The 25462-nt window shown below is 41.6% G+C and overlaps 1 protein-coding gene and 1 long non-coding RNA gene across 6 annotated transcripts in view; one reads left to right on the top strand and one right to left on the bottom strand.

Annotated features, from left to right (window-relative positions):
• LOC308627717 overlaps positions 1-25462 on the top strand; it is a 1107544-nt gene that overhangs the window by 860975 nt on the left and 221107 nt on the right. The window lies entirely within an intron of this gene.
• The window catches only part of CYRIA (CYFIP related Rac1 interactor A), a 108256-nt gene that overhangs the window by 2222 nt on the left and 80572 nt on the right, over positions 1-25462 (bottom strand). For all 5 annotated transcript variants that reach the window (XM_081254286.1, XM_081254289.1, XM_081254287.1 and 2 more), the window contains 9 exons: positions 23643-23722; positions 11539-11660; positions 10202-10307; positions 8222-8358; positions 7442-7519; positions 7161-7277; positions 6991-7070; positions 5453-5579; positions 1425-1495 (listed from right to left, as the gene is read on the bottom strand). In XM_081254286.1, coding sequence (XP_081110412.1) covers positions 1425-1495; positions 5453-5579; positions 6991-7070; positions 7161-7277; positions 7442-7519; positions 8222-8358; positions 10202-10307; positions 11539-11660; positions 23643-23722 — 918 coding nt within the window. The remainder of the gene's footprint in view (positions 1-1424; positions 1496-5452; positions 5580-6990; positions 7071-7160; positions 7278-7441; positions 7520-8221; positions 8359-10201; positions 10308-11538; positions 11661-23642; positions 23723-25462) is intronic.

Raw genomic sequence — 25462 nt, 5'->3', positions numbered from 1 at the left:
TTGCCTCCATTTTACAGATGTGCAAACTGAGATTTAGAGCCGTTAAAAGACCCATTCCAGATGACAAATATAACAATGTATGATTTGTGAACAATTTGTGATTTCTAATTTGGATCCAGGTCTGCCTGCCTCAAAAACCTGTGTTCTTTGACTTCCTCACAGTGTCTACAGGAGACGCCAAATGCTGAGATTCGGATAGAACTCACAGCCTACCGCAGTGCCCTGCTCTCGAAGCTCTGCTTGACTGAATGATGCTGGAAAGCAAAACAAACAAACAACAGAAGCCAAAGTCTTCTTACTGAGTGTGGAAAGCCAGCCTTTTGTGAAATGGGCACCCATGGAGAAAACCTTGGTTTACCCACAGATCTGGGTTAAAGCTACATCTGTTCTGAAGAATGATGACTTAGCAGCTTCATGAAAAAGGATTAGCCTCAGTGTATAATTATTCATTTCACGTGTATCTCAGTTTCTTCATTTATTAGATGGGGTAATAGATCTTATCACTCTTGACTTGTGATGATTACATGAAAGCATGAAACATATGTGTTGTACGTGCGTAGAGAATCACTGCTCCATCTCACTTATACTTATTGAACATTTACTACATGCATGAAGTTGAGAGGAACTGAGGGAAATCAAAGACAAATGAGACAGCAAGGACCATCAACTTTCCAGATTGCAATCCCTACCGGCATGATTCAACAAACTCCTGTGGATATGTCACAGCTAAGAAACAAGACTACCTCCCCTGAAGTGGATTAAGTGCATGTGTCCTTGGGAAGAGAGCAGGTGCTCGGGCATGACGCGTTAGCACTGAGGAGATGTCAGGAGCACTAGCCAACGACAAGGGCATCCAGACAGGGGAGAGCAGGGCTCTCAGTTTTGGCAGCTGCACATATGACTCACCCAGGGACCTTCAGAGCAAACCCACAAACACAAAATGGATGCCTGAGGCCCTAGCCCAGCGATTCGAACTCATCTGGCCTGGATTGGACCCTGAGCATCAGTGTTTTCAAAAGCTACCCACATAATTCTCCTGTGCAGCCAGGTTTGGGAACCACAGGTGCAGGGGGAAGTGAGACCGGGGAAGCTTCTTCTTCTGCAAGTCCCCACCAACCACAAAGCATTGTGGCTGGGAGTTAGGCCTTTGACCTGCGGGGTCACCCAGGCCTGGGTTTAGATCCTGGCTCAGCCATCTGCTGTGTGACTTTTGCCAAGTGAGTTGACTTCTCTAAATTTCAGTTTCTTCCATCTGTAAAAAGGGGATGATAAAAATGGGGCTGACCTCAACAGGCAGTTGGGAAGATGACATGTATTAACAGATGCAAAGGGGTTAAGCCTGGTGTTCTAGCCCTCGGACCCAAACAGCACCTACATTTGCAATGGTTCAGAAGGGTTGGCTGCCCCACAGGGCTGAGGCTCACCTGAGGGCGTTCAGCAGCCCCTCCACACTGTCTGGGGCCTGTTCCTTCAACACCTTTATACAGCCTTTCATCTAGAAGAATGCACAAGAGTTTGTTAATACCCCAGTAATTCCATCGTAGTATCTGTCCATAACAACATCTGTTCATAATAATATCACATTATTTCTTCCCATAGAAATCAAACTCAGAAATGTCCAACACACCTTCCTACCCCCTCAGGCCAGTGAGTTGTTTCTCTGGGCTTCTAGAAGGTTCTGTGCCAGTTTTCATATTATACTGCAATCGAACATTTTATGTGTCTGACTTCTGGGGACAAAGACCTGAGACTTTGATTTTCTTGTCTTGGACTCCAGAGCCAAGGGGAGAGCTCCTCCTCTAGCCTGTGCTCAGTTGAGACTGACTGAATGAATTGCAAACCTGATCATTTTATGTCATCTCTCTGCCCAGAATGCTTTTTCTCCTTCAGCTGTTTGACTGTAAACTCAACAACTTAACAAATTTTTTTTTCTTTTTTTTTTTTGCGAAGGAAGGATCTTTCTGGAAAGAACACCATCACTCATTTTAAGCTCAGATGTTCATGCACTGATTTGGGTATACTGTACTAAGGGCCTCTTTTATAAAGGTCACGTATAAAAATGTTCTTGTACGTTGAAAGTTTTTTCCTAAAGGCCTGATAAACCCTGTTGGATTGATGGGGGCAGCCAGATTCTCAGGGTTGAGAATCATTTGGGGGCATGTTTAGGCTCATCCATAAAGAATGTCGTGGTCAATCAGAGATGCCTGTCATGGGTGCAGGATGGGGTCAAGCTCAGAATGAAGAGATTTGGTCCCTCTCCCAAAACAGCTCATAGTCTAGTGGGAGAAGAGAGACCAACAGCTCATTATCATCCTGTGATACGTGTTCTTGTAAAAAGTGCCCAAGGAGGAACGGGGACATAGATGAGAGAAGCAGCAGAAGAGCAGTGGATCCTCTTTGGGAATTTCGAGTTCTATTTCAGGCTGATGAAAGCCTTGAGTGTGAATAACAGGATGCAGTCAGAGGTGTAGTCAGGGCCGGATTCAATGTGGGTTTAACAGCATGTTCGGGGGTTGGGGGCCTTTACCTGTGGTAAACACCCATGATAGGTGTTAAACAATCTAGTCATGTGATTCATACTGAAAGGGATCGGAGGATGCACGACTGGAGACGGGAGGGCCCGTGGGAGCCCCTGGGGGTGAGGGGGTAAGAGCAGCAGTGGGCACGGAGGATCAGGGCAGGACGGGAGGGTGCATCTGAGGTCCAGGTCACAGGACTCGGTGGTGGAGAAGGCGTGAAGGTGAACAGGGAAGAAGGCAGTTCCTAGGTTCTGAGGGACAATCCCAGGTTTCTGGCTTTGAGACTGAGTTGGAGGAAGGTGAAATACCTGAGACAGGAACCCAGGAGGAGGAGAAGCAGGTCTGTGGGGGAAAGGATAACCTTTGACTTGAGGCCGGCCACGCCTCAGGTGTCCAAAGGAGGGGGTGTCTGGAATTCTGGGTGGGGTTTGGGCTGGGGACCACGGTTTAGGAGTGATTCTGTATTGGATCATTCCATACGATTTTAAGGAAATCAGTTGAAAATGTCATCTCACTCCAGCCTGCTTTCCTGGCACCCACGAATAGCATTCTTTCTCTAAATGATGCGTCTCCCTCTGGGCCTCGATGACTTTGCTCTGATGATTACCTCCGCCTGGAGTACTCTTCCTTCTCTCTGTCCATTTGGTAAAATCCTCAAGATCCACTTGAAACGTCACCCTCTGTCTCTGCCTCTATGCAGAATGAGTTTCTCCCTCACCTGGGTTTCTAGAGCTCAGTACCTCCATTTTGGACTACAGAACACGTTCTTTGTAAGTGCAGGTAACAGGATCTATTTCAATATTTGCTTTTTCACAGTTGATGCGGATACCCTAAGGATTTATAAAACAGTGCAAGTAGCTGCTGGCTTAGAAGCAGACTGGTATCTGGAAAGAAACCCTTATGTCATCAAAGAAAAATGGCCCATCATGTACATGTTGTGCTCCGTAAACCTGAAACTTTCCTAGAGACGCATACAAACTTCTACGAACAAACCTTCCTAGTGAGACATGCATGAACAAATGGACTTCATCAAGACTGGGTAGGGATAGATCTAATATTATATAACGTTTATAGCCTCAGCAGAAAGACTCAGTAAATAACAAGCAAGGACGAGCTTTTTAAAGGTTAGGGCTACAAGACAAAATGGTACCCAGTGTATTTTTAATTATTGACTCTGTGACAAGTTAACAAAAGACTGTGGTAAATGAGAATGTCCTATGAGTACTAGGCAATAAATTCAATCCCTATTCAAATGATATTCATGGGTTATTAATAGAGCTATTTATACTTAATCTATAGCATAAAATTGTTAAAGCCTCACAAAGAATACAGTAAAAATATTTATTGGTATGAAAAAACTTCCATAATATACTGTTATGCAAATTAAATGTTTTAAAATAGAAATTATGGCAGGGCGCTAATCTGTTAAGTATATACACACACAAACATCTATACAAAATGAAGGGACATATATATGTGACATATTGACGGTGGTCATCTGTCCATGGTGAGGCTACCACTGATAAATTTAATTTTCTGTGTTTTGGGTTTGTTTGTTTTTTTTGGCTGCCCTGTGCAGTATGTAGGGTCTTAGTTCCCTGACCAGGGATTGAACCTGCTCCCCCTGCAGTAGAAGCATGGAGTCTTAACCACTGGGGCACCAGGGAAGTCCCAATTTTCTGTATTTTGATTTCCTGTATTTTCCCAAAACTGTTATATAAGTATTTATTTTCTTGATAAATAGAAACAATTACATTAAAAATAATGAAGCCTCTACGAAGACCCATGGCTAGCTGTGCTAGGGAGCCAAAAGCTCAAAATGAGTAATCCAAGTTGCATTATTCATTGATAAATTTTCTTACAATTTTTAAATTCATGGCCCCTCTGGGCACATGGACCTTCTGTCTGCACGGAACTAGAGCAGCAGAGATGCTGTTCTGTATGGATGAACGAGCGTAGAGTGTGCACGCCCCGACTTAGCCGCGTCAGAATAAGTTGGTACCAAGAGGTCCTATTCCGTACTTAAAAGGCTTTAAATTAATACAGGGATACACTACTGGGTGCCATTGCAGGCAAACACTGGGCTGAGAGGAGCCTGTTTTATCCCACAATCAACAGGAAATCACCTGCACACCACAATCATTTGTTTTCCAATCATACCCATTCATTCAGCAAAAACTCTATGGAGTATCTATTGAGCGCCGTGCTGTATGTACCAAGGACACTGCCAGGCAATGAAGCAGGCGTTAGGTATATAGATCTTGGTCTCTGCCCTTGTCAACAAACTCAGAGTCCATGAGGGAGTCAGAAAATCCAAAATGGTAGGCGCTCTGGGCCCGGAGGAGAAGCAAGGCTCTGCACCATGCAGGGCACAGATGTGCTCCAAATGAGGTGACATGTGAGGAGTGTCTTAAAAGAATCCCCCCATCGGAGAAGAGGGAGGGCACTCTGGGCAGAGGAAAGGGCTCAAGCATATTCCAAGGACAAGAAAAGGCATGGGAATCAGGTAGAGCCATCTGCAGGGATGGTGGGAGAGGAAGTCGGAACGTTGTTTGGGATTTGACCGCGGTGTCTTGTAATCTAGGATGAGACACATATATAAAAATATATATTTATATGGCCCACTGGGTAAGCTGAAGGGGCAGCTTGCAGCTAAGGGACTGTTGACCTCTCAGCTCCTCTACAGGCTGAGGGAATCAGCACCTCCACATTCCTGCTGTGTCTTTGAGGTTGGATGTGTTTGCTGCAAGCATATGAACAGGACTGGACTTCCTGCTACGAGGAGAGCTGCCACGATGGGGCTTGCATCTGGCAGAGTCCACTCCCGGGGCGGGGGGTAGGGAGTGTGGAGGGGCGGGAGAGAGGGAAGCAAGGTGTGTTTGATGACATTTATGAGCTCTTATTGGGAAATCACAGTTCGTAACTATTCTTACATCAATCTTGGATGTCTTGCAGAAAGCTCCCACGGGGTGGACGTGGTCGTAGAGGATGATGACCCCCACCATCACCCTCATGCAGAACATCAGCGTTTCTTCGCTTGTAAACCTACTCCTGTACTCCCTGGAAGAGAGGACACGTGGCAGAGATATTACCTCCGTGACAGAGCACGTTCATCTCTGGCTCCACAGATGTGGCTACGTTAGCCTCCTCCAGTCCTCCCTGGAGAACAATTCCAGACCTACAGAACCAGGTTAATAAGCTCTTAAAGAAACCAGTGATGGTAATTCTCCTTGACTCTATCTGACCATTGTGAAAACAAGGTAAATTAGAGGGCAGTAAATTCTCTTCTGCCCTCAGCCAGCCAGCTCATCATGCACATAAGTCCCCCGCCCATCAATCTTGAATGTTTTATAGCAGGTCTCTCTGGCTGTCCTAGATTATACAGAATAATGGCTTCATTATGGAGAAAACGAATCAAGTTCATTTCTATAGAGCAGCTACCATGTCTCCAGTCTGGGTAACTTCCTTTGTTAAGATCCAGGCTGCAGATTGAATTACATTGGCAAAGGTACCTACCAGAAATTACATACCGTTCATTGGGCTGAGAGTATTTGTGGAGTTTGAATTTTGTTCACCTACCTTGACAGGGTTGCTGATGATTCAGATAATTCAAGCCAATTCTAGAGGCTTTCTTAACATCTACTTCATTACGGTTTGTCCCCGCAATGATGATGATTACTATTTCCATCTTGGAATAAATCTTAACTTAAATGTAAGTGAACTATCTGAAATTAACACCATCTTACATTTGAACAGAGCATCAAATTTTATAAGGCACTCTTGATATCTTTGGCTCTCCCAAACTCTCTGCATCATAGATGGTTATTATGGGAACCTCATCAGATGAGGAAACCAAGGTCCAGGCAGGTTAGACCACTTGTTTACGGGCACAAAAGGGGCTACAGACATACGTGGAATAAGTGGAACCCTGACACTGGAGTGTAGGTTTTCTCATTACCATACTGCCTCATCCTCAACAACCTCAACCATTTTTTAAATCTAGCAATTTAAGTGCAAGGAAACTGCTGCATGCACGAGAGAGAGAGAGAGAGAGAAAGAGACATCTTCATTATCATTTTTGCAATAGCCTTACCACTTCCACTCTTGGTTCTAAATCTTCTCTCAAATCTTTTCTCCAATATATCTATAACATACCCAGTCATTTAACCCAATCTTCCATTTGATCCTTATACAACTTCTCCTGCATCTTTGATTTGACTTTTGATTCTGCCATCTAACAAGCTATGCAATCTTTGGGAAGAAGTCAGTTAATCAATTTAGGCCTCATCTTCCTCAGCTGTAAAATGGGGATACTACACCTCTCACCCAGAATTCTTTATGAAGTTAATTCAGTTAATATGTAAGTAAATGTTAATATGCTGACCCAAATGTTAGATGTTGTCACCACCATCACCATCATCACAGAGATAGGTGAACTCCTGACCATGAATACACCTCTGATTTAACTTACGGAGTTTCCAGCATGACTTTACAAACGCTCGTCATCGTGCTGAGGCAGTCTGTGGTATTCTCTATTGGCAGCGTTTTGTTCTAAATGGGAGACACAAATGGGTATTAGCCCTGTTAGCAGCTTTTACGTGCAATCGGGCAAAAGGCACCTCGCCGCTCGACGTCGCTTACTTCGGAGACAAAGTGCATGGTGGCGTTGCTGAGGGTTTTCAACATTGGCGTGGCTTCTGCATAGAAGAGGGACATTCGGTTGGCCATCTCATTGTTGACTTCGTTCTCAATGTCTAGCTGATGAAGAGAAGACGAGAGGATGCGGTTGATAAAGAGATGGTCAACATATCAAAACAGTGTCCTCTGGAAATTGAATTACAGAGAAAGGCTCTGTCGTCTCCCTGTGCCCCTCCCGATGCCTGGAGCATGCGTGTGTCAACCTGGGAGTTCCGGGGACTCACATGCATGTTGTTGATGCGGTTACGACTGATGGTCCTTCTGTAGTAGCTGAAGTCATTCTGAATAGCCGGGTTCCTCATCTGAAATTCACAAGGGAGGAAAGCAGGTCATCTCTCAGCATCAGGTGCAGGATATGCATCAGAAGCCCAGACACCAGATTTTGCACAGATACCAGGACTTCTCTTTGTTACCCAAGAGTCAAAGTAACTTCTGGTTAAAAATAAATACTCGGGGCTTCCCTGGTGGTGCAGTGGTTGAGAGTCCGCCTACCGATGCAGGGGACACGGGTTCGTGCCCCGGTCCGGGAGGATCCCACATGCCGCGGAGCAGCTGGGCCCGTGAGCCATAGCCGCTGAGCCTGCGCATCCAGAGCCTGTGCTCCGCAATGGGAGAGGCCACAACAGTGAGAGGCCCGCGTACCGCAAAAAAGTAATAATAATAATAAAAAATAAATACTCAAAGCTTCACTATTTAAAAATATGCCCTGGTTTTACCCTAGGCTAGATTTCAGGGAAAGTCTACTTGTTCCCAAAGAGGAGGAGACATTTGAAATGTTTTTTTCGGGTTGCATTGGGCAGATTTTGAATTTCCATGTAGAAACCACCATCTTCAATCACTTGGACCACAAGGAGTTCAAATTCTCACCACATGACACGTGTCTCTAGGGAAGGAGCTACAGCTCACTCATCTCTCTTGCCCCCGCCGCACAGCACTGCGGAGCACCTGGACACCTAGGTGCTCAGTGGGAATTTGTTAAATTGTCCAAGCGCTCGCGGCCTAACCTTCAGTTCATCAAATCGAAGGGTGAAATGCAGAATTTCCGCAAACTCCTTTGCCAGGGCCTGCTGTCGCTCCAGGTGTTGGGTTGGTGTGTAGGGTGGACAGGTCAGAGATTCCAATAAACTCTGAAGAGCTTTTTCTGAAAGTCAAAGGGATACAGACATATCTGAGGTAGCCCGCAGAGATCTTTTCAAAAGGCACAGTTTGCAGCCCCAGTTGACATTCTCAGAGATAACCTGCTTGAGATAACCCCCAGAACTGTGTGAGGTGTGACTTGTGTGGGTGAGGAGGAAAAGGAGCCCCCCATGCTCCGCCTCCACCGGAGAAGAGCCCCGTGGCCACACAGTCTTGTAAATGTCTCCCAAAGCTCAGCTGGACCCTCACATGTCCTGTCATCCCAATTCCTCACACTGTTAGAAAACCACAAATAGGTGATTTTGGATCATGTGCATGAGATAACCATTCACAAGCCAGGATGGGATGAGGTGGCCCTGAGTGCATGGGTTAAATAACCTGCTTTGCAGGGAGAGACTTCTGGTCCATTCCAGCTCTTCTCTGCATTTACACTCTCATCAAATCCCAGGAATATTTTTCTACAAACCCACTGCCATATCTACCTCCATTACTGTCCTGAAAAGAGTCTCATTACTCCCACTTCTCTGTTTCTAAAACTTCCTTCCAGTTTTTCCTTCCATGTATTTCTCCTAGCACTGAGTCATTTAACCAGTCCTCTAGAGCAGGGGTAGGAAAACTGTGGTCTGGTCCACAGGCTAAATCTGGCCCGCAGTCAATTTTTGCAAATAAAGTTTTATCGAAACACAGCCATGCTTTATTTTCATTCCCCTAGGGATTGACTATGGCTACTTTTGTGCTACAACGGCAGGGTTGAGTGGTTGCAAGGAAACTAGAATGGCCCACAAGCCTAAAATATTTATATCTGGCTCTTTACAGAAGAATTCACCAGCACCTGCTCTATCATCCCTAGAGTCCTTTTACAGTTTCTTTCCAAGAACACCGCTAGCATCTTCTGTCTGTGGGAACAAACTGTCTTCTGAGGCAGCTCGCTTGACCTTGGACTGCTCTGATAGGTGGATTTTTCCTGTCTGCTGAGCTGAAAGTTGGCTCCTTAGGATTTCAGTTCATTGGGTCTAGACACACACTTGGAAGAGACAGAGAAATCGATTCCTCTTCAACCTGAGGGTCTTCAGAAGCTCCCTCTTCTTGAAAAACTGGTTCAGTTCATTGAACTATTTCCTTTGAGTCTTAGCTTCAAGTTCTCTCAACATCATGGCTATTATTCCCCCAGCGTACTTCAGTTTCTCTGTTTAACTCGTAAAATGTGGCACTCACTTAAGGCAGAAGTAGAGTAAAACATGACCACACGCTTCCTCGTTCCAGATTTATTATGTTAACCAGGGAAACCTCAGACAGCTTTATCGTTCGGGGAGGGGTTGTATCACATCGGTGGTCACATAGAGCCTACTGTCAACCAGACTTGATTTTCTTCTTGCTTCTGCAAAGCCATCCTGTGCCTGCACAGATTTTTTTTAGGATAGAATCCTTAGAACTTTCTAGGATAGAATGTTATGTTTGTCTTTCTTGTATTTTACTATATTAAACTTAACACATGATTCCAGCCAACCAACTTCTTTTTGGGTTAGCTGGTAACCTGTATTTTCTCTGTCCTTCAGAAATGTGATCAGACATGGTAAACCTGTTAAGAGTCAGTCTTAGCTGAGAACAAAACCAAAGGGACACCCACTAGTAAAGACACTCTAAATGCACCAATAAATGCAGGGGAAGAAACTCTGAGGTGGATTGACAGAAACGGACATGGCAGGTGTTTTTGTACGAGTGGCCTCTGACGATGCACAGCGCGGACGTGGGGTAGTTTCCAACGCCCTGAACCTTTCCTGATACTTTCTCAAATGCCGTAACAGAATTTCACACGTGAGACATGAAAACCGTAAACACATACTCACCTAGCCTGATAGAAAACTCATAAAATCTCTTTAGCCTCACGACCAAAGGACACACTGCATTCCAAGCTTTTTCTTGAAGCTGAATGTCATTGGGATTTTGAATGGCCTGCCAAAACATTATGGAATTGTCTGTTTAAAAAGAAGCAGTAAGCTCCACATCAAAACGACTTAAGATTGAGAAAGAATTTGAGTTCAAAAGATACAATTCCTGCTGTACTTTGCTAAGGTGTATTTCCTCAACGGACGTAAGTTCATTGGAGTGTCGTCCAAGATGCTCAATGAGGATGGCGATTTTAGCACTTGAACATAATGTAAATGGCTCGACAATTAGACACCACGCCATCTTACTTGTTTCCCTTATCGTCAAAAATGCACGTCTAACTGGAAGCAGTTCAGTCCTCCTCCATCACCGTTTGATTCTTCTAAAGTAGAGCTAGTGCTCATTGGGAAGTGCAGATTCTGTGGATACTTTCCTTTCTTTATAATATGTATTACATTCCTGCCAGTCTGTGATGGTATCTAGGTTACCTAAATTAAACGGTGACCCCTAAGTAGAAAAATAACCTCTTAATAGGCTGTTAGTGTCTTCGAAATGCTGTTTTGTCTGGGTTTCAGCAGCTTGAGGATTATGACGCTAGCAGTGTTTTTGTTGCTGTTGTTATGTTTTGTTTTTTTTTCAGAGAACGGTGGTGGCAGTATGTGTGTGTGTGCTGATACTTCCACAAAACTAATTATTTCAAACAAAAGGAGTGTGTAGTTTTTTGCCTTGAAGGCATTATGGAGTCTCAGAAGCCACGCTGACAATTTTCTTTTTTTGTTTTGTTTGTTGTTTTGTTTTCCCTGCATTTATTTTTAAAATCTCATGTGTCACTTCAAGATGACAGACGAGCAGACTACTTAAAGCGAGATCTTTTATGACTCTTGTTTGTGATACTAGTCAAACCTGCCAAACTTATTACAAAGTTTTGTAAAGTTCATATAAACCCAGACTACGACTCATATTTCAATTGTTGTTCGTAGATTTCATATGTATGTTTCCCTTATACGAAGTAACATACTGACAAATTATTGTTTAAATGTGAGTCCTGCAATATCAAATGTATGTTGGGGAAGAGAATGGCTAACACTTTACACAGTCTACAGCACTGTGTGCTCGGATCAGCGTACTAGAATAGAAAGGACCATTCATACATTTTTTAAGGACACATCGCCCTCCTTGTTCTTCCTGGTACGCTAGGAAACACTAGGGCTATTACTTAAGCTTGCTGTGTGTGTGCGTGCGTGGGCTTCCTTTCTCCACTAAGGGCGCTGTCTGCTCAGTAGTCTTATTGGCATACGTCTCGGATCTCTGGCCCCGCGCCCTTGTACGCCTGCAGGTCTGCGAGGATGCTCTCGGAATCCTGGAGGACGGCGCTGATCTGGTTCCATATTTCCCTCTCTCCGTCTGTGGGCTGGGCATCTAAGCAGATGGGAAACCAAAAGACACAGAGGGCTTGTGTTTATACCTGAGAAGAGGCTCGGCATTCAGTTCTACCGGCTAGACAATCCTATTTTAACTCCTGCAGGCTTCGTATGTACTCTTTAACACAACAAGGTGCTAAGAAAAGAAAACTAACAGAAATTCTGCCCACTACTCAGTTCAAAACAGTCATCAATATTTCACACACATTAAGCAAAGCGTGTTGGAATCATTGCAGGCACTCCTTTATTTGTATAGGTCACATTTTTTGCATACCTACTACGTGCCAAGTGGTACAGTGGGCGATAGGAAGAATAAACATTATCTTTTGGGATCCACTTTTTTTTTTTTTTTTGTGGTACGCGGGCCTCTCACTGTTGTGGCCCCTCCCGCCGCGGAGCACAGGCTCCGGACGTGCAGGCCCAGTGGCCACGGCCCACAGGCCCCGCCGCTCGGCGGCACGCGGGATCCTCCCGGACCAGGGCACGAACCCGCGCCCCCTGCATCGGCAGGCGGACCCTCAACCACTGCGCCACCAGGGAAGCCTGGGATCCACTTTTAATAGAAGCTATTGAATATTTCTGTTATGATTGAAAGTCTGTGAATCTGAGTATAGATAAGAAAATAGTCTCCCTTATATCTCCATACTACAAAAGCTTAAAATACTAGATAATGAATCCTTCAGAGCCATGACAGGGATGTATCTTTCCGGAACACAATGATTTGTAGCAAGCCTTGGGGTTTCTCTTTGAACATGAACTCAAGAAGTGCCAGGAGTTCATTTTAAAGGCTCCTGTACTGTTCATCTTTGGTATTAACCATGAAATTTATCCACAAAAAGAAGTAACACATTTAAGCTTAAATAGTGAAGAACGCATTCAAACAGCCACAGAAACATCCCCTTAGCCCCTCAGTGAATTCCTACTTGTTTACATTCCTGGAGCCAATGTTTGCTCTTGTCTGCAGGAGTATTTTGTGGGGGGCTAGTGGGTGGAAGTTGAATGGTGGTAAAGATTGGGTTTTATTTATCTCACAATGCCTATAAAATAGGCGTCTTGCCCAGGCTAGTTAGGAAATTAATCTCCATCTAAAATGAAGGCACTGCTAACAGAGAAGGGGATAGATGTCCTCTCCTAAAAATCTGTTTTCAAAAATCCAAGTCCTAAGGCTCTGAATTCTCCCAGCGGACCTCACTAATGAAAGGTGGGATGGAGTCATACCTGGTCTAACATTACCCAGATCAAATCCCAGTTTTGACTAACCTTGGTGGGGGTTAGAAAAAACAGAATTCACAAAATAGGTGGTTTTTAAGTGAGGCATTGACCATGCCAACTGGGTCTTCAGAAAGGCTGAGTATCAGAGTAGAAGTGGGCTAGATGTGGTTGCTCCTGCTTCAGTCACCATCTGCTGGACCTATACTAATGCAAGGCCAGACCTCCGAGAAGTGATGCCCATGGAGATTTTTAGATCATTTTATTTCTCAGATCCTGCTAAGGCCTAAGAAATTGGTGGAGTTACCTGGGAAATGAAGGGTGAAATTCACCAGTGTATAGTAATTCTCTTTAAACGAAAAGAAATCATAGGCCCTCAGAGATTACTCAGAAACCCTGCAACCTGTTCCTTCTACAAATGAGAGGGATTTCAGCTAGCGGATGAGGAGGAACTAAAGTACACGTGCACCAGGGTGCAGAGAAGGGAGAGATGAGTGTGGTCCGGGAGAAGCAGAAACTGCTCCATGTAAGGGCTGGGACTCGAGCTGGCTGGCTGGAAGCCCCAAGGGAGGGCATCCATGAAGAGCAGGAGGAAGACTTGGCAGGTGGCCAAAGAATGGCTGGACTTGAAAGAGGAAAGGGACCTGCCAGGTTACATTGTTGAATCCAGCCTGGAAGCAGAGGAGAGAAAGAAACATGCTCCTCCTTTATCCTTTGCTACCCTTCTCCTGCTTCCCCCAAACACTTGGTAAGTTGTCTCAGGTAAAATGTTTGTCACAATACACTATATATTTCATCTTTTCCTGTTTTCCCAAACTTTTCTCAAAGCAATATGGCGTCTTAAACAGAAACCTAAAACCCCCAAGCTAGGGAGCCTGTAACTGAGGGACACGTTTCAATGAACAGAATTCCAGGGTAAGGCTGGCAATTCCCAAGTAAGAAGAAAGTCAGGGAAGAAAACATATGACAAAAATGCAAAGATCCTAGAGAACAAAAAATCAAATACTTTTGACTCTAATCCTTTCCCCTTTGGATGAATGTATTGAAAACTCACAAGCTAAACACAAAGACAATTTCCTATACGGATTTATATTTGAGAAGGAAAAGAAAAAGAGAGTCTGGGACCAAGATTCTGAGAGGTAAGTCTATTTGAATATAAATACAAAGAAGTATGGGAGAGGAAGGCACTTGGAGAACAGAAAAGGCTCCTAATCTTGGCTGTCATATGACTCCATCTTAGCAAGTCACCACTTGATAAGTTTTAAACAAAACAGAATTAAAGCTAAGTGGTCTAGAAGAGGAGCATTGGAAAAACAAAAACAAAAAGCCCCCATTCTTTTGATGGTTACTGAAACACCAACGGAGAAAGATTTCAAACTCAGTTTTTAGAAACAGAGGCCTTTCTTAAGTGCTTCAAAAGTAAGACAGTTTCCAGTAGAGTGGCCTAAAAGTGGTACTGGCCACAGATAGGCAAGCATCTCTCCATCCCAGGCGAAGTGACGCTTTCTAATACAAATTCACACTGACGTTGATGGGACCACGAAGAGCTGGATGAGTGACATGCAGGACGATACCACTCTTCTCCCAGAGGTGGCAGAGTTGGGGGCTCTGGTGAATCACTTCCGGCCTGCAGTAACTCCCCCCTGCCAGCCAGAGTGATCTGTGAAACAGGACCCTCAGTCCCCAGCCTCCCTCTCTGGGAAAACATTTCTTTTGGCAGATATCCTAGTGTCCTATTGGAAATGTTTCTCATGTGGCCCCATTCGACAGGGATGGGGTGGGGAGGGGTGGGAGAAATCCAAGCCATCATTTCTTCTTTGGGAATGATTCTGACTTAGAAATGCGTTGGCTCATTTTCTTCCATAATTTGTTAGGCTTATTGCAAGCCCTGGTTTTTTCCTCTCTCCTCTGTCATGGAACTGAAGTCACCTTTTCTTCCAGTTAATAATTAAGCCCTTGGTACCAGCAGCACAGTCCCTGTCTTCTGGGCCAGGTAGCTGTAAGAGCCTCAGGGGACTCAAATCACAAGTGGCATCAATTTCTGAGGTAGAGAGGACTAACTGGAAGAAGGCCTCGTCTGTCTGTCTTCGTCTTTTTTCAAATGGGAAAAGGACTGTGTAACCCTAAGTGACATTTGGTATTGGCCCAAATCCCTAAGTTCATGATTCATCCCACTTGGATCCCCCAGCTAAATGATCAGACACTTAGGACTAATTAGTGAGAATCTGATCTTTTAGCCTGTAAGACTCAGGCCTTATTTGTTTCATTTCCAGGACCTAACACGGTGCCTGGCACGCAGTAGATGCTGGTAGAAAAATGTGCTGAATAGTTGAAACATATGATTTAAATGTACTTCTCACATTGTTTTGTGATGGTTTTTCTGCTTGTCTTTGAATTCTGAGATCTCTGGAGACAGGGTCTGTATTCTTGGCCTTAGTGTTCCCATATGCCCTACCCATTGGAGACACTCACTAAACATGTCATGACTCAATGAATAAGTGAGGAAATTGACCAGGTGACAGAGAACGTGGGCTGTGGGAAGCAGCAAAATAAATGAAGATCCTATTACTTCTAGATCCTCTCTTCTGTCTTGTCTCTCTCTTTAACAGTGCTGCATGTCTCTCTATGACCATGAAGATAATATGCATTCACCTACAATCAGATTGGCTATTCACATCTTCATTAACATTGTGTTTTTAAATCTTCCATCATTTATCTACAGCATCAGCGTTTCCTCAGTGTGGATAACACATTAATAGAACATTGGATGAGTGAAAAACTGCATTTAATGTTTATTCTCCCAATTCTAAGGCTGTTATCATTTTGGAGTAGTCCTTTGAGAGGCTGTGGGGTCTATACCTTTGGCATTCTCCAGATTCAGATTCAGTTGGTTACCATGTTTTTAAAATGTACTGTGTCTTCGGATGTCAAGGAGAGACATCTTGAAAAAGACCTTGAAGAATTAGTGATTGAAAAGGTTACTATATTTAACCTGTCAGCAACCTCCTAAAGCATTTGCTGAGTGAACAGGAACTCTGAATTATGGGTTTTGTTTTTCTATTTTTAACACAAAATTGACCTTTAGTCAAAGGTATACACACACACACACACACAAATGCACACCAATAATGTTAATGATGGAAATGCGTCATTATTTCCAGTTGCAGTCAGTGAATTATTTGGTGATATTTTTTCTAAGAATCATGTTCTAAATTTCTAATCATCACCAGTTATTTCATCAAAATTAAGGAGGATGGTTACAGAAAGCTGGGCTGTTCCTGTCTAACGATAAAGCTGTTAAAAAACCCTGTGATTTACACAGGCAATTTCAGAAACCAACACTTCGTAGGAGCCCTGGAACAAGCCTATCCAGGCTTTTCCCCGGGTGATGATTTAAACCCCCTATTCCGGACTTGCTATTGTAGAAAGTATGAAAATGTATCATGTGCACTGTGACCTTGAACACATATATTTATTGTCAAGAACTTGCTGAATTCCAAGTGCCCAGAATTTTTAATGGAAAAGTACCATCTTATCAATTAAGAAAGTTAAACAGTATTCATTCTGTTTACAGGGGATCTATTTATCCTCCTTTGGCTCAATTTGCTAGTGACAGTGGATATTCACTGTCAGCATGTTGGAGTCACCAGGGTCAGGTAGAGGTTTCACAGTGGAGGACTGTGATATTTACTGAAAGCAGAATGCTTGGCATTCCACTGTGCTGATGGAGAGGAAGGTGGCCATGGGCTTTGTTTGTCAGGAATGAACATCTTTGGTGAACATACCCCAGGGCAAGGCAGCAGGGTTCAACCCAGAGCAGGGCTGTCAAATCAAAGGGTTCTTATCTCTGTAAATCAGCCAAGGATGAGCCCTGTCTCTACAAGCACCGGGAACCCACACACCTTTTCCTAACAACCTATTCAGTACTGTGTGGAAAAGCTGACAGAGAATCAAACAAATTAACCAAAGATAATGTGAGAAGAAGACACAATTTATTTGGAGATGTCTTTGGCTTCGAAGGAAGCCCTGGCATTTCATCAATAGAATACATCCCTATCTCTGTGCCCCACTGGTTGTTGTATAAACACAGAAGAAAGGTACAGCAGAAAGAATTTGCCAAAGCCATAAATTAAATCTATGGCTCTTCTTCCCCACCCACTTCCTCACTTCTCCACACCTCGCCCCTTCAGAATAAACTAAGAAACATAACTATCTAATATTAAAATTTGGGCATGTAAAATGGAAATGATTTATAGCACAATACTAACTGCTTACACAAACAACGTAAAATTGTGAAGGTCCATTGGAAGATGTAAGTAAGTGTGACTGGTTGACATATTTATTTGTACAGGAGCATTAGTCATCATATGCCAGAGCCCTGTCCCAAGGAACAATCAGATGAGGGACTGCAAAGATCAGGGAGGGTTAAGATACTTGAAGGCTTGTTTATTTCATTCACATGCTGTGAGATCCCTGTGATGTCATGGGGGAAGGGGGAGTTCCAAGGGTGTAGTTTTGGAGACCCAGATCCTACCATCAGTTTTACCACTCACTAAACATGAGACCTCAGGGAAAGCCTATTCATCTCTCTGGGTCTCATATTAATTCTTGGTAAAGGGAGGGAAGCTAACAAGATCCCCGTCTCCTCCCTGTATGTTCCTGTGGGGTCTATGACCTGTAGGATCGTAATGAGGATGTTGACAGATGAAAAGCGCTTAAAAAGCAAAAGTGCTAGAAACTGAAAGAATCTTTGTGAATGAATCCCTACGATGGCATAAACAAATTCCTACCCAGGTCTGTTCTGTTCCTTTGCTTTTTGTTTGTGTTGTTTCATTTGTAAAGTGACCAAAAACATTCTTTATTTTCCTCCTTTACTCTTTTAAGATTATCTAGCCTCCTGTGAACAACCTCAGCAGATGTGAGGGTACCAGAGAGGGAGAGATGAAAGAAGAGATCAGTAGCAGCAGGAAGTGGCCTGAGTCAACAAAGAAAGCCCAGATGATCACCTACTCTGACAGCGCCCCCTCCCTTGCTTTAAAGAGTAGGAGACTGTAGTCCTCACAGGTCAAAATATTCAGAGCCTTTCTGAGAGGACAGTGGTTTGGAAGCTTTAGAATTTCCCTCTTAACCCCACCTCCTTCCCCATCAACCACCATTATTGTTTTTGGCATTCCTATTACGCTCATAAAGGTTGGTTTTTCTTATAAGACAATCATTTTTCAGTTGCTATATTCTAAGAAACACATCTCCGGCCCAGCCTAGAACCTGTACTTCTTTTGGCCAGCCTATCACTTGCTCTCTGTTCTACCTATTACAGACTTCTCTGCTACCTGTCCTACTGTCTTGTCAGTGTGTTTGCATCTGATCTCCCCAATAAAGTTATACACTCCTTGAAAAAAAGTTCATGTTCTTCTAATGTTCCTATATTTATGTGCTCTATGTCTTTCCCCCCATGCCTCTCTGCTCCACTAAGACACCACCCCCACTTCTGCTGGTCCTTCCTAATGCTAGGATGCAGGAGATGTTCTGCAGATAGTTACTGAATTAGCATCAGTGAAGAAATCAAAATTCCTAAGCTTATACTTCATGCCCAGGTCTATGCCAGATACTGAATAAGTCATGTATGATATAAGCACAAGATGCCATCCAAATCCTTTCCACGGGGAAGTGAAATAATACCAAAGAGACCTAGTTATGTCAGAAGGAGTGGAGAACACTGGAATAAAAAAATGTGTGAGAAAATATAAAAGATCTGTTAAGATTACAAATACAAACACATACACGTTTAAGAGACTACTGCAAGTTTAAAGTTAAAAAAAGATATTGTAATGAGGAGTTTATAACATATGTACACAGAAGCAAAACATATAGCAAGAGCACAAAGGGTGGAAGGGTGGTGATTGGATGTGTACTGTGATAAGTCTCTTAAATTCTTCATGAAGTAAAGAATACATTTTGAAGACAGATGGCAATAAGTTAAAGATGTGTATAATAATCTCTAAAGTAAGCACCAAGAAGCATAACTAAAAAGTCAACATAAAAGACAAAAGAGAACACTAAAAATTATTTGATTTAATCGAACGGCAGGAAAACATTGAGAAACAAAGAGCAGAAATGGAACAAATGGAAAAAACACCAAGATACACTCAAATACAAACAGTAATTAAATGTACATACAGTAATTAAATGTAAATGGGCTAAACATGACAATAAAAAGGTAGATATTATCAGCTTGGATGCAAAAAATTGGGCCAACTATGTGTTGTTTATGAGAAACACGCTATAAAGATAAAGGCAGACAGAATGGGGAAATATATACCATTGCAAACACTAAGCATAAGAAAGCTGTTATGGTCAAAATATGGCATGCTTAAAGGTATATTTAACAAAAGATATGTGGGACCTCTGAAAACTATAAAACGCTGCTGAATGAAATTAAAGAATATCTAAACAAATGAAAAAGACCATATTCATAGGTGGGAAGAATCAATATTACCTAGATGTCAATTCTCTCCAAATTGATCCCTAGATTTTATGTAATTATAATCAATGTCCCAGCAAGATTTTCTGTAGACATTAAAGGCTTATAAAAGATAAATAAAATTATTTAGAAAAGTAAAGGAGCTAGAATACTCAATACATCTTGAGAAAGAACAAAGTTGAAGGACTTACTTTTCCTGACTTTAAGACTTATTAGTTGTTACGTTTTGGTATTAATTGGTGAAAGGGATCAATAAAGCAATGAGAGAGAATAAAAGGTCCAGAAGTAGCCCGATACATACTATAGTTAATTAATTATGAAAAGGGCATTAAAGCAATCTCCCTGTGCTAGAATAATTTTATATCACATGAAAAAAAAATAAAACCAACACCTCTCTCATAACATATACAAAAATTAGTTCAGGATTGATCGTTGACCTAAATGTAAAGCTTAAAATTCTAAAACTTTCATAAGGAAATGTAGTAGGATATCTTTATGACCATGGAATAGGCATGATTTCTTAAAGAAGATACAGCTTAGTATCTTAGTATCTGAACTTAGTAAAAAAGGAAAAAAATGATAAAATAACACTTCATCAAAATGTAAAACTTCTGTTCATGGAAAGAAAACAGTAGTGGGATGAAAAAACAACAATAAAAAGATGTTAAGTGATTGTGTAGAAATGTGACCATAAACTGTAAAACCTGCTGCAAAGGTCAAAAAATTTAAATCAGATCTACACAACTGGAAAACCTAAGGACAGAGGTGTCTAATTTTGTATTATATTTTGACCCAACCTAATTATATCTATTTGACCCAGTTCAATTATATTCCATCAGTGACTTCAAAAAGAATAGTTAACAATCAAAGTAGAGGTGCCAAATGCCTTTGAGCTGTTGCCGTATACTGTTCAGCCTTCCTTCCTCCTTCTACTTCTTACTCCTTAACTCTTTTGTAATCCAGCCTCTGTACTCAAAGTAATAAATCCTGAATCTGTTGGGCAGTTCACTGCCCAATCTGTCGTCCCCTTTTCAAGCTTTTTCCTTCTTGACTACTTTTAGCATTTGAATCCATTTACACTCCCTCCTACTTGAATGTCTGTGTCTCCTGGCTGCCTGATCTAGCCTGTTCTATTCTGTTTCTTCACACGGCCAGCATCTGTTACTCAGGCTCATTCATTGTCCAATAGTCCAGGCTCAATGCAGGCTGAGTGCTGGGTCACCAAACTGGGTGGGGCCCAAGCCCTGCCATCAGGAATCTCAACTGAGTAAGATGAGGTTCCTCCTCAGTGTGGCCTTTCTCTCCTAGATCCTCTAACTACTCAACCTCCCTTTAAGTCTAAGCACACCTGAAGTTCCCATCCCCTCAAGCTCTTGCCTGCTCTAGTTTTCCCTCAGGGATTTCAACTATTCTCTTCGGAAAAGTCTTCTAGATCTGTAGAAAAAACACTCATTGTTTTAAGTCCATTCCAAAGGTCACCTTTGCAGGAAGACTTCTCCAATTCCTTCTGTAGTCATCCATTTCCTGAAACTTGAAGTATGCTTTCTCCCTCTACTCCCAGGCCACACCGTGCCTCTCCTAAGCCCCTTATTTTACTTTGTCTTGAACTGGGTGCCTGTATTGTCCTCCACACCTGCCTGGGGCTTCATTAGGCAAAGGCTGCTCTTGTTTAGCTCTGTCTCCCTGATGGCACCCTGGCTTACATGAAGGCTCATAACCATTCTCAATATATTGTTACCGTATTGAGCTGAAATCTATATACTCAAGGAAAATTCATGACCACAGCCCACCTTCCCCACCCTTCCAGTCCATCATCCTTTTTTCTTGAAAGCCAACTTTAGGAAATACGATTTGCAGGATCAAGAAACCAATTTTTTTTTTTTCATGAGACATCTTAGTTTGTAGATGATTAAGACTTCCCTCTCTAATCAGGAACAGAATGATGGCTGTAGCACTTCCTGGAAGCTGTCTGTGATGAGCACTTAAGGGAATCAAAGCAGAGGGAGGAAGAAAGCCAAAGACATCTGTGTTCCCATCTCAGTTCCCCAATCATTCTCTGTGTGACTTCAGCCCAGTGATTTATCTTCTCAGTCTCAGTGAAATAATGTTACTCTTCTTGGTATTGAGGGGAAAATAAATAAGATTTTATATATTTCTATAAATTGATAGTTTTATATTTTCCTTAAATACTATAGTTCTAGTCCTAGTAGTGAGCCACCAGACATGGAAATCCATTCCACACTTCCCCCTCTTGAAGAAATTATAGTATATCTACAAATGGAATTTTGGTACCATAAGCTGTTATCAAAATTCAAGATATTTAAATGTTCTCTTCAGCCACCATGACCTTCCCGTAAATAACATATTAAGAAAATGTCCAAAGTATAAGACTGAGCAGATCAGAGTCCTTGGGTTGTAGCAGAGAGGAAGTGAAGCCCCTTTGCTATGGTGGTGGGGAAGGGGATCCCCTGAGATGTCGCCTCAGAACACTGCTGCTCCAGAGAACATCAGTTGAAAACTACTGCTTTAAATTCCTGTAGATTTTACTTTGATCCCTTTAAAGGATTTTGATATTAGACTTGACAAAGGACTCAACCCTATTCTACGTGGAAGCATGGAAAGCCAAAATTCAAGAACAGCAAAATAGGCAAATGGGGTCACTCTGGTAGTCGTTGTGAGAAGCACGCACACATGCATGTGGACTTTAGAGCTTCCAAAAAAGAACAGGCATGTAACTCCCCTCGGTGTTTATATGTCCCTGAAGTTGTGAGTGAATGGGGTGTTTTACCACCATTTGGGCCTCTGTGCATGCTGAATGAAACAGTGTAAAGTGCATACGACAAGAAGTGGAAGGGGTCAATTAAAAATGCAAGTAGTAAAATTAGGGTGTTGGAATAATAGGTAATGTATTTTGTAACAATTCTTTAAAGTTATTAATAAATCTTCCTGTAACAACAACAACAAAGATATGTATATTACAGAGGAGTAGCAAAAGTCACACAAGTAAACAAAGCCCATTCTTTTTGAAGTATCATATCAATCTGGCTCTTGAGTTCCCAGCTGCACCTCTTATTACCAAACCCAACCAAACCCAGCCAAACCCAACCAAATCCAACCAAACCCAACCAAATCCAACCAAACCCAACCAAGCCCAACCCAAATCAACCACACCCAATCAAATCCAGCCAAACCCAGTCAAATATCAAGAACAACAGCAAACCGAGTTAAATCAGAAGTGAGATCTCTTTTCGTTGAATATAATCTACAGTAAAAATCTTTTTCAGAATGCAAGAGCTTTGGGGACACTTTTGCTTTTCAAGTAGGTATTTTAGACATACCAAAGATTTTAAAAAGATACATCCAAGGAGCTTTCATCATTTGGTTTGCTGTATCTTAGAAGGGTCTTCTAGCATTTACTTAGAAAATCTCTGTTAGAAGGTTTAATGTATATGTAAGGAAGTACCAACTTATTTTTAACATAAACAAAATACTTGAAACATTACAGTTTAAAGCAGATTAAAGATTGTAACAGATGACTACTTGACAAAGGACATTTAACTATGCTTTGCATTGTGGAGTTGCAATTCAATAAGAGGAGAACACAAGAGTGAGTGTAGAAATGTGAGCCTAGTTGATTAAACATGAATGTGTCATTCATTTATAAGTATATTCAATCAAAAAATAAACAAGATAAGAAAGAATCTCTGTATGTATTTAGTCATGATTCATAAGCCATTTTGCCTTAGGAAAAAATGTAAAGTTTTTGATAAAAGAAAAATAACCTTTCAAGTGGAAGTTATATCTAAAATTCCTGAAACAGTTTTGTATTATCAAATAATATAAAAGAACAGATAGAGATGACTCAAAAATACAAAATCTGTAAGCCTCATTTCTTGTATATATCACGTTTTCTTTCAAGTCTAGTGATATCTGTTCTATATTAATCTGTGTCAATTACTATGTATACTATTTTTCTTTGGAATATGACATAAAAAATCTTGAAAATTATTAGGAAAATACATGTTGATGATTTATTTTAGGCCTACAATAACTGATTGCTTCTAAAATCAAAGAAAAGTCTGGGCATATTAAAAAGATATTCTTTGGGGTGTTTTTAAAAATGTATGTAAAGAAAAAAGGAAATGATCTTTGAAGACTCAGAGAAATGCAGAGTGACATTTGGATGTGGTTTTAGCATCACACACAATCTTTATCTTATAACTTCCCTATCAACAAGCTATAAAGAAAGTGAAAAGTTTTCATCATAATCTTTTAATTTTTGGAACTTACTTTCAAAATCCAGGAAAAAATGTGGGTAGTTTTCAATTTCCCTGGTAAGGACTTTGAGCAGGTTTCCCATCCCAGCAAACCTAGGAGAAGCAACACAAAACCAAATACCATTAGCAGTATAAAAAACAAGCTTCTTAAAAGATTGGACATTTTTTAATAACTTGCATAAATACCACTGAACCCCTATAACTACATCAGAAAGCCCAATAGAAAGGACCTTTATACCAGGTGATGAGTGATAACTTAGCAACTATTTTTTATTCAGAGAATTAGGTATTTTAGTTATAGGAAGCAGAGTTTAGGTATATTCTACAAAGTTCTTCCCTTTCCCTTTCACTAATCCCCTGAATCTTTACGGTTAATATTTCAGCTTCACTTTGTTTCTGTTCCATTGATGTGGGAACATACCATGTCAATGGACAAGCAGAACAGAGAGGGCATTATTAAAATACCTATCCAAAAAGGTAAGTTTCTTAAAGTTGCTGAGGAAAAGAGTTTAGAAAACAGGTTTATACTCTCAGGAACCCCTCTTAGCCTGTACAGGATGTCATGTTTCCCAGGCAAGTCAGAGGCTCTTGCAATTTGACATTTCAATGGTAACAAAATTAGGTACTTCATGAAGTGTAGAAATGGAAAGGTATAATAACCATAAAGTTTTCTCAATGAAACTGCAGCCTGAGGCATTTGCAAGGGTGAATCAAGTCTACAGAGAAATACAAATTTGTTACATATCTGCAATCCCAACCTGAAAAAATAGGGAAAATGTAGTTATTATTTAAGTAAATAGCAAAATTTCTACTGCTCTCAGCTCTAGACATTAAACCATCTTCTTCAAGAGGCCATTGTCCATTCATTTATTCTACACATATTTACGGAGCTGTGATTTGATGCTGGGTGCTGTGCTCTTTGGAAGGCATTTTTCTAACTCATGATTCAGACACCTCAGCTTGTGAAGGATCAACTTGAAAAATCACTGGACCAGTAAAAGGGAACTGCAGGGATGTAATTTTCTATCCACATGGCTTCTGACAGTATTTATGTTGCTACAGGCATTTTAAAAGATATGCCACTCTAAGAAAGATGTGGTGAAAGAGGAATATATGAAAAGGAGGATGTTGTGCATGAAAATACATAACAAGCAGTTCCGTTAAGTGCAGAAGGTGGTATAATCTAGTCTCCATAATCCCCCCTTCTGAGAAAATAACTCATACACTTGCAGACATCATTCATGGTATAAATCACTAACGTGAAGGTAGAAAAGAGTCTGCTTAGGGAGGGCTGTTTGAAATCCTAGCTCTGTTTCCTGTTAGCTCTGTTATCCAAGGCAAGGTACTTTACTCTCTAAGCTTCAGTTTTCTCATCTGTAAAAAGAATTTTTGAAATGTATCTATTTCATCAATCATGAATATTAATGAATAAAAATATAAAGTGTTTAGCACCGTACTTATAGGAAGTGCTCAAGGCACATTACATGATAATTACCACCATCATCATCATGATACTTATCTTAACAGCCTTCAAATACTTACTTAGAATTCTCTTATGGAAAACGAATGAGGTAGGTTTTATGTGGCTCTAGGGAAGAGAACTAGAACCAATGAGGAAATAATGAGGAAGATCTTCATTCAGTGTCGTGAAAAAATTTCTAACCATTAGGGTTGTCGGCATATTGGGTGATTTGCCCTGTGAAATAGTGTTTCCTGTCACTGGTGGTGTTTAAGTAGAAATATGGTATATTACTCCTGAAAAATATTATAAAAATGAGTTGGGCAGAAGGTTGGAATAGATACCTCTTAGACCTTGCCTATCTTGAAATATAT

The sequence above is a fragment of the Mesoplodon bidens genome (genome assembly GCF_964165515.1).
Source record: "Mesoplodon bidens genome assembly, chromosome: 14".
Lineage (NCBI taxonomy): Eukaryota > Metazoa > Chordata > Mammalia > Artiodactyla > Ziphiidae > Mesoplodon > Mesoplodon bidens.
The sequence above is the reverse complement of the archived record's forward strand: the minus strand, read 5'-3'. Positions and strand labels throughout refer to the sequence as shown.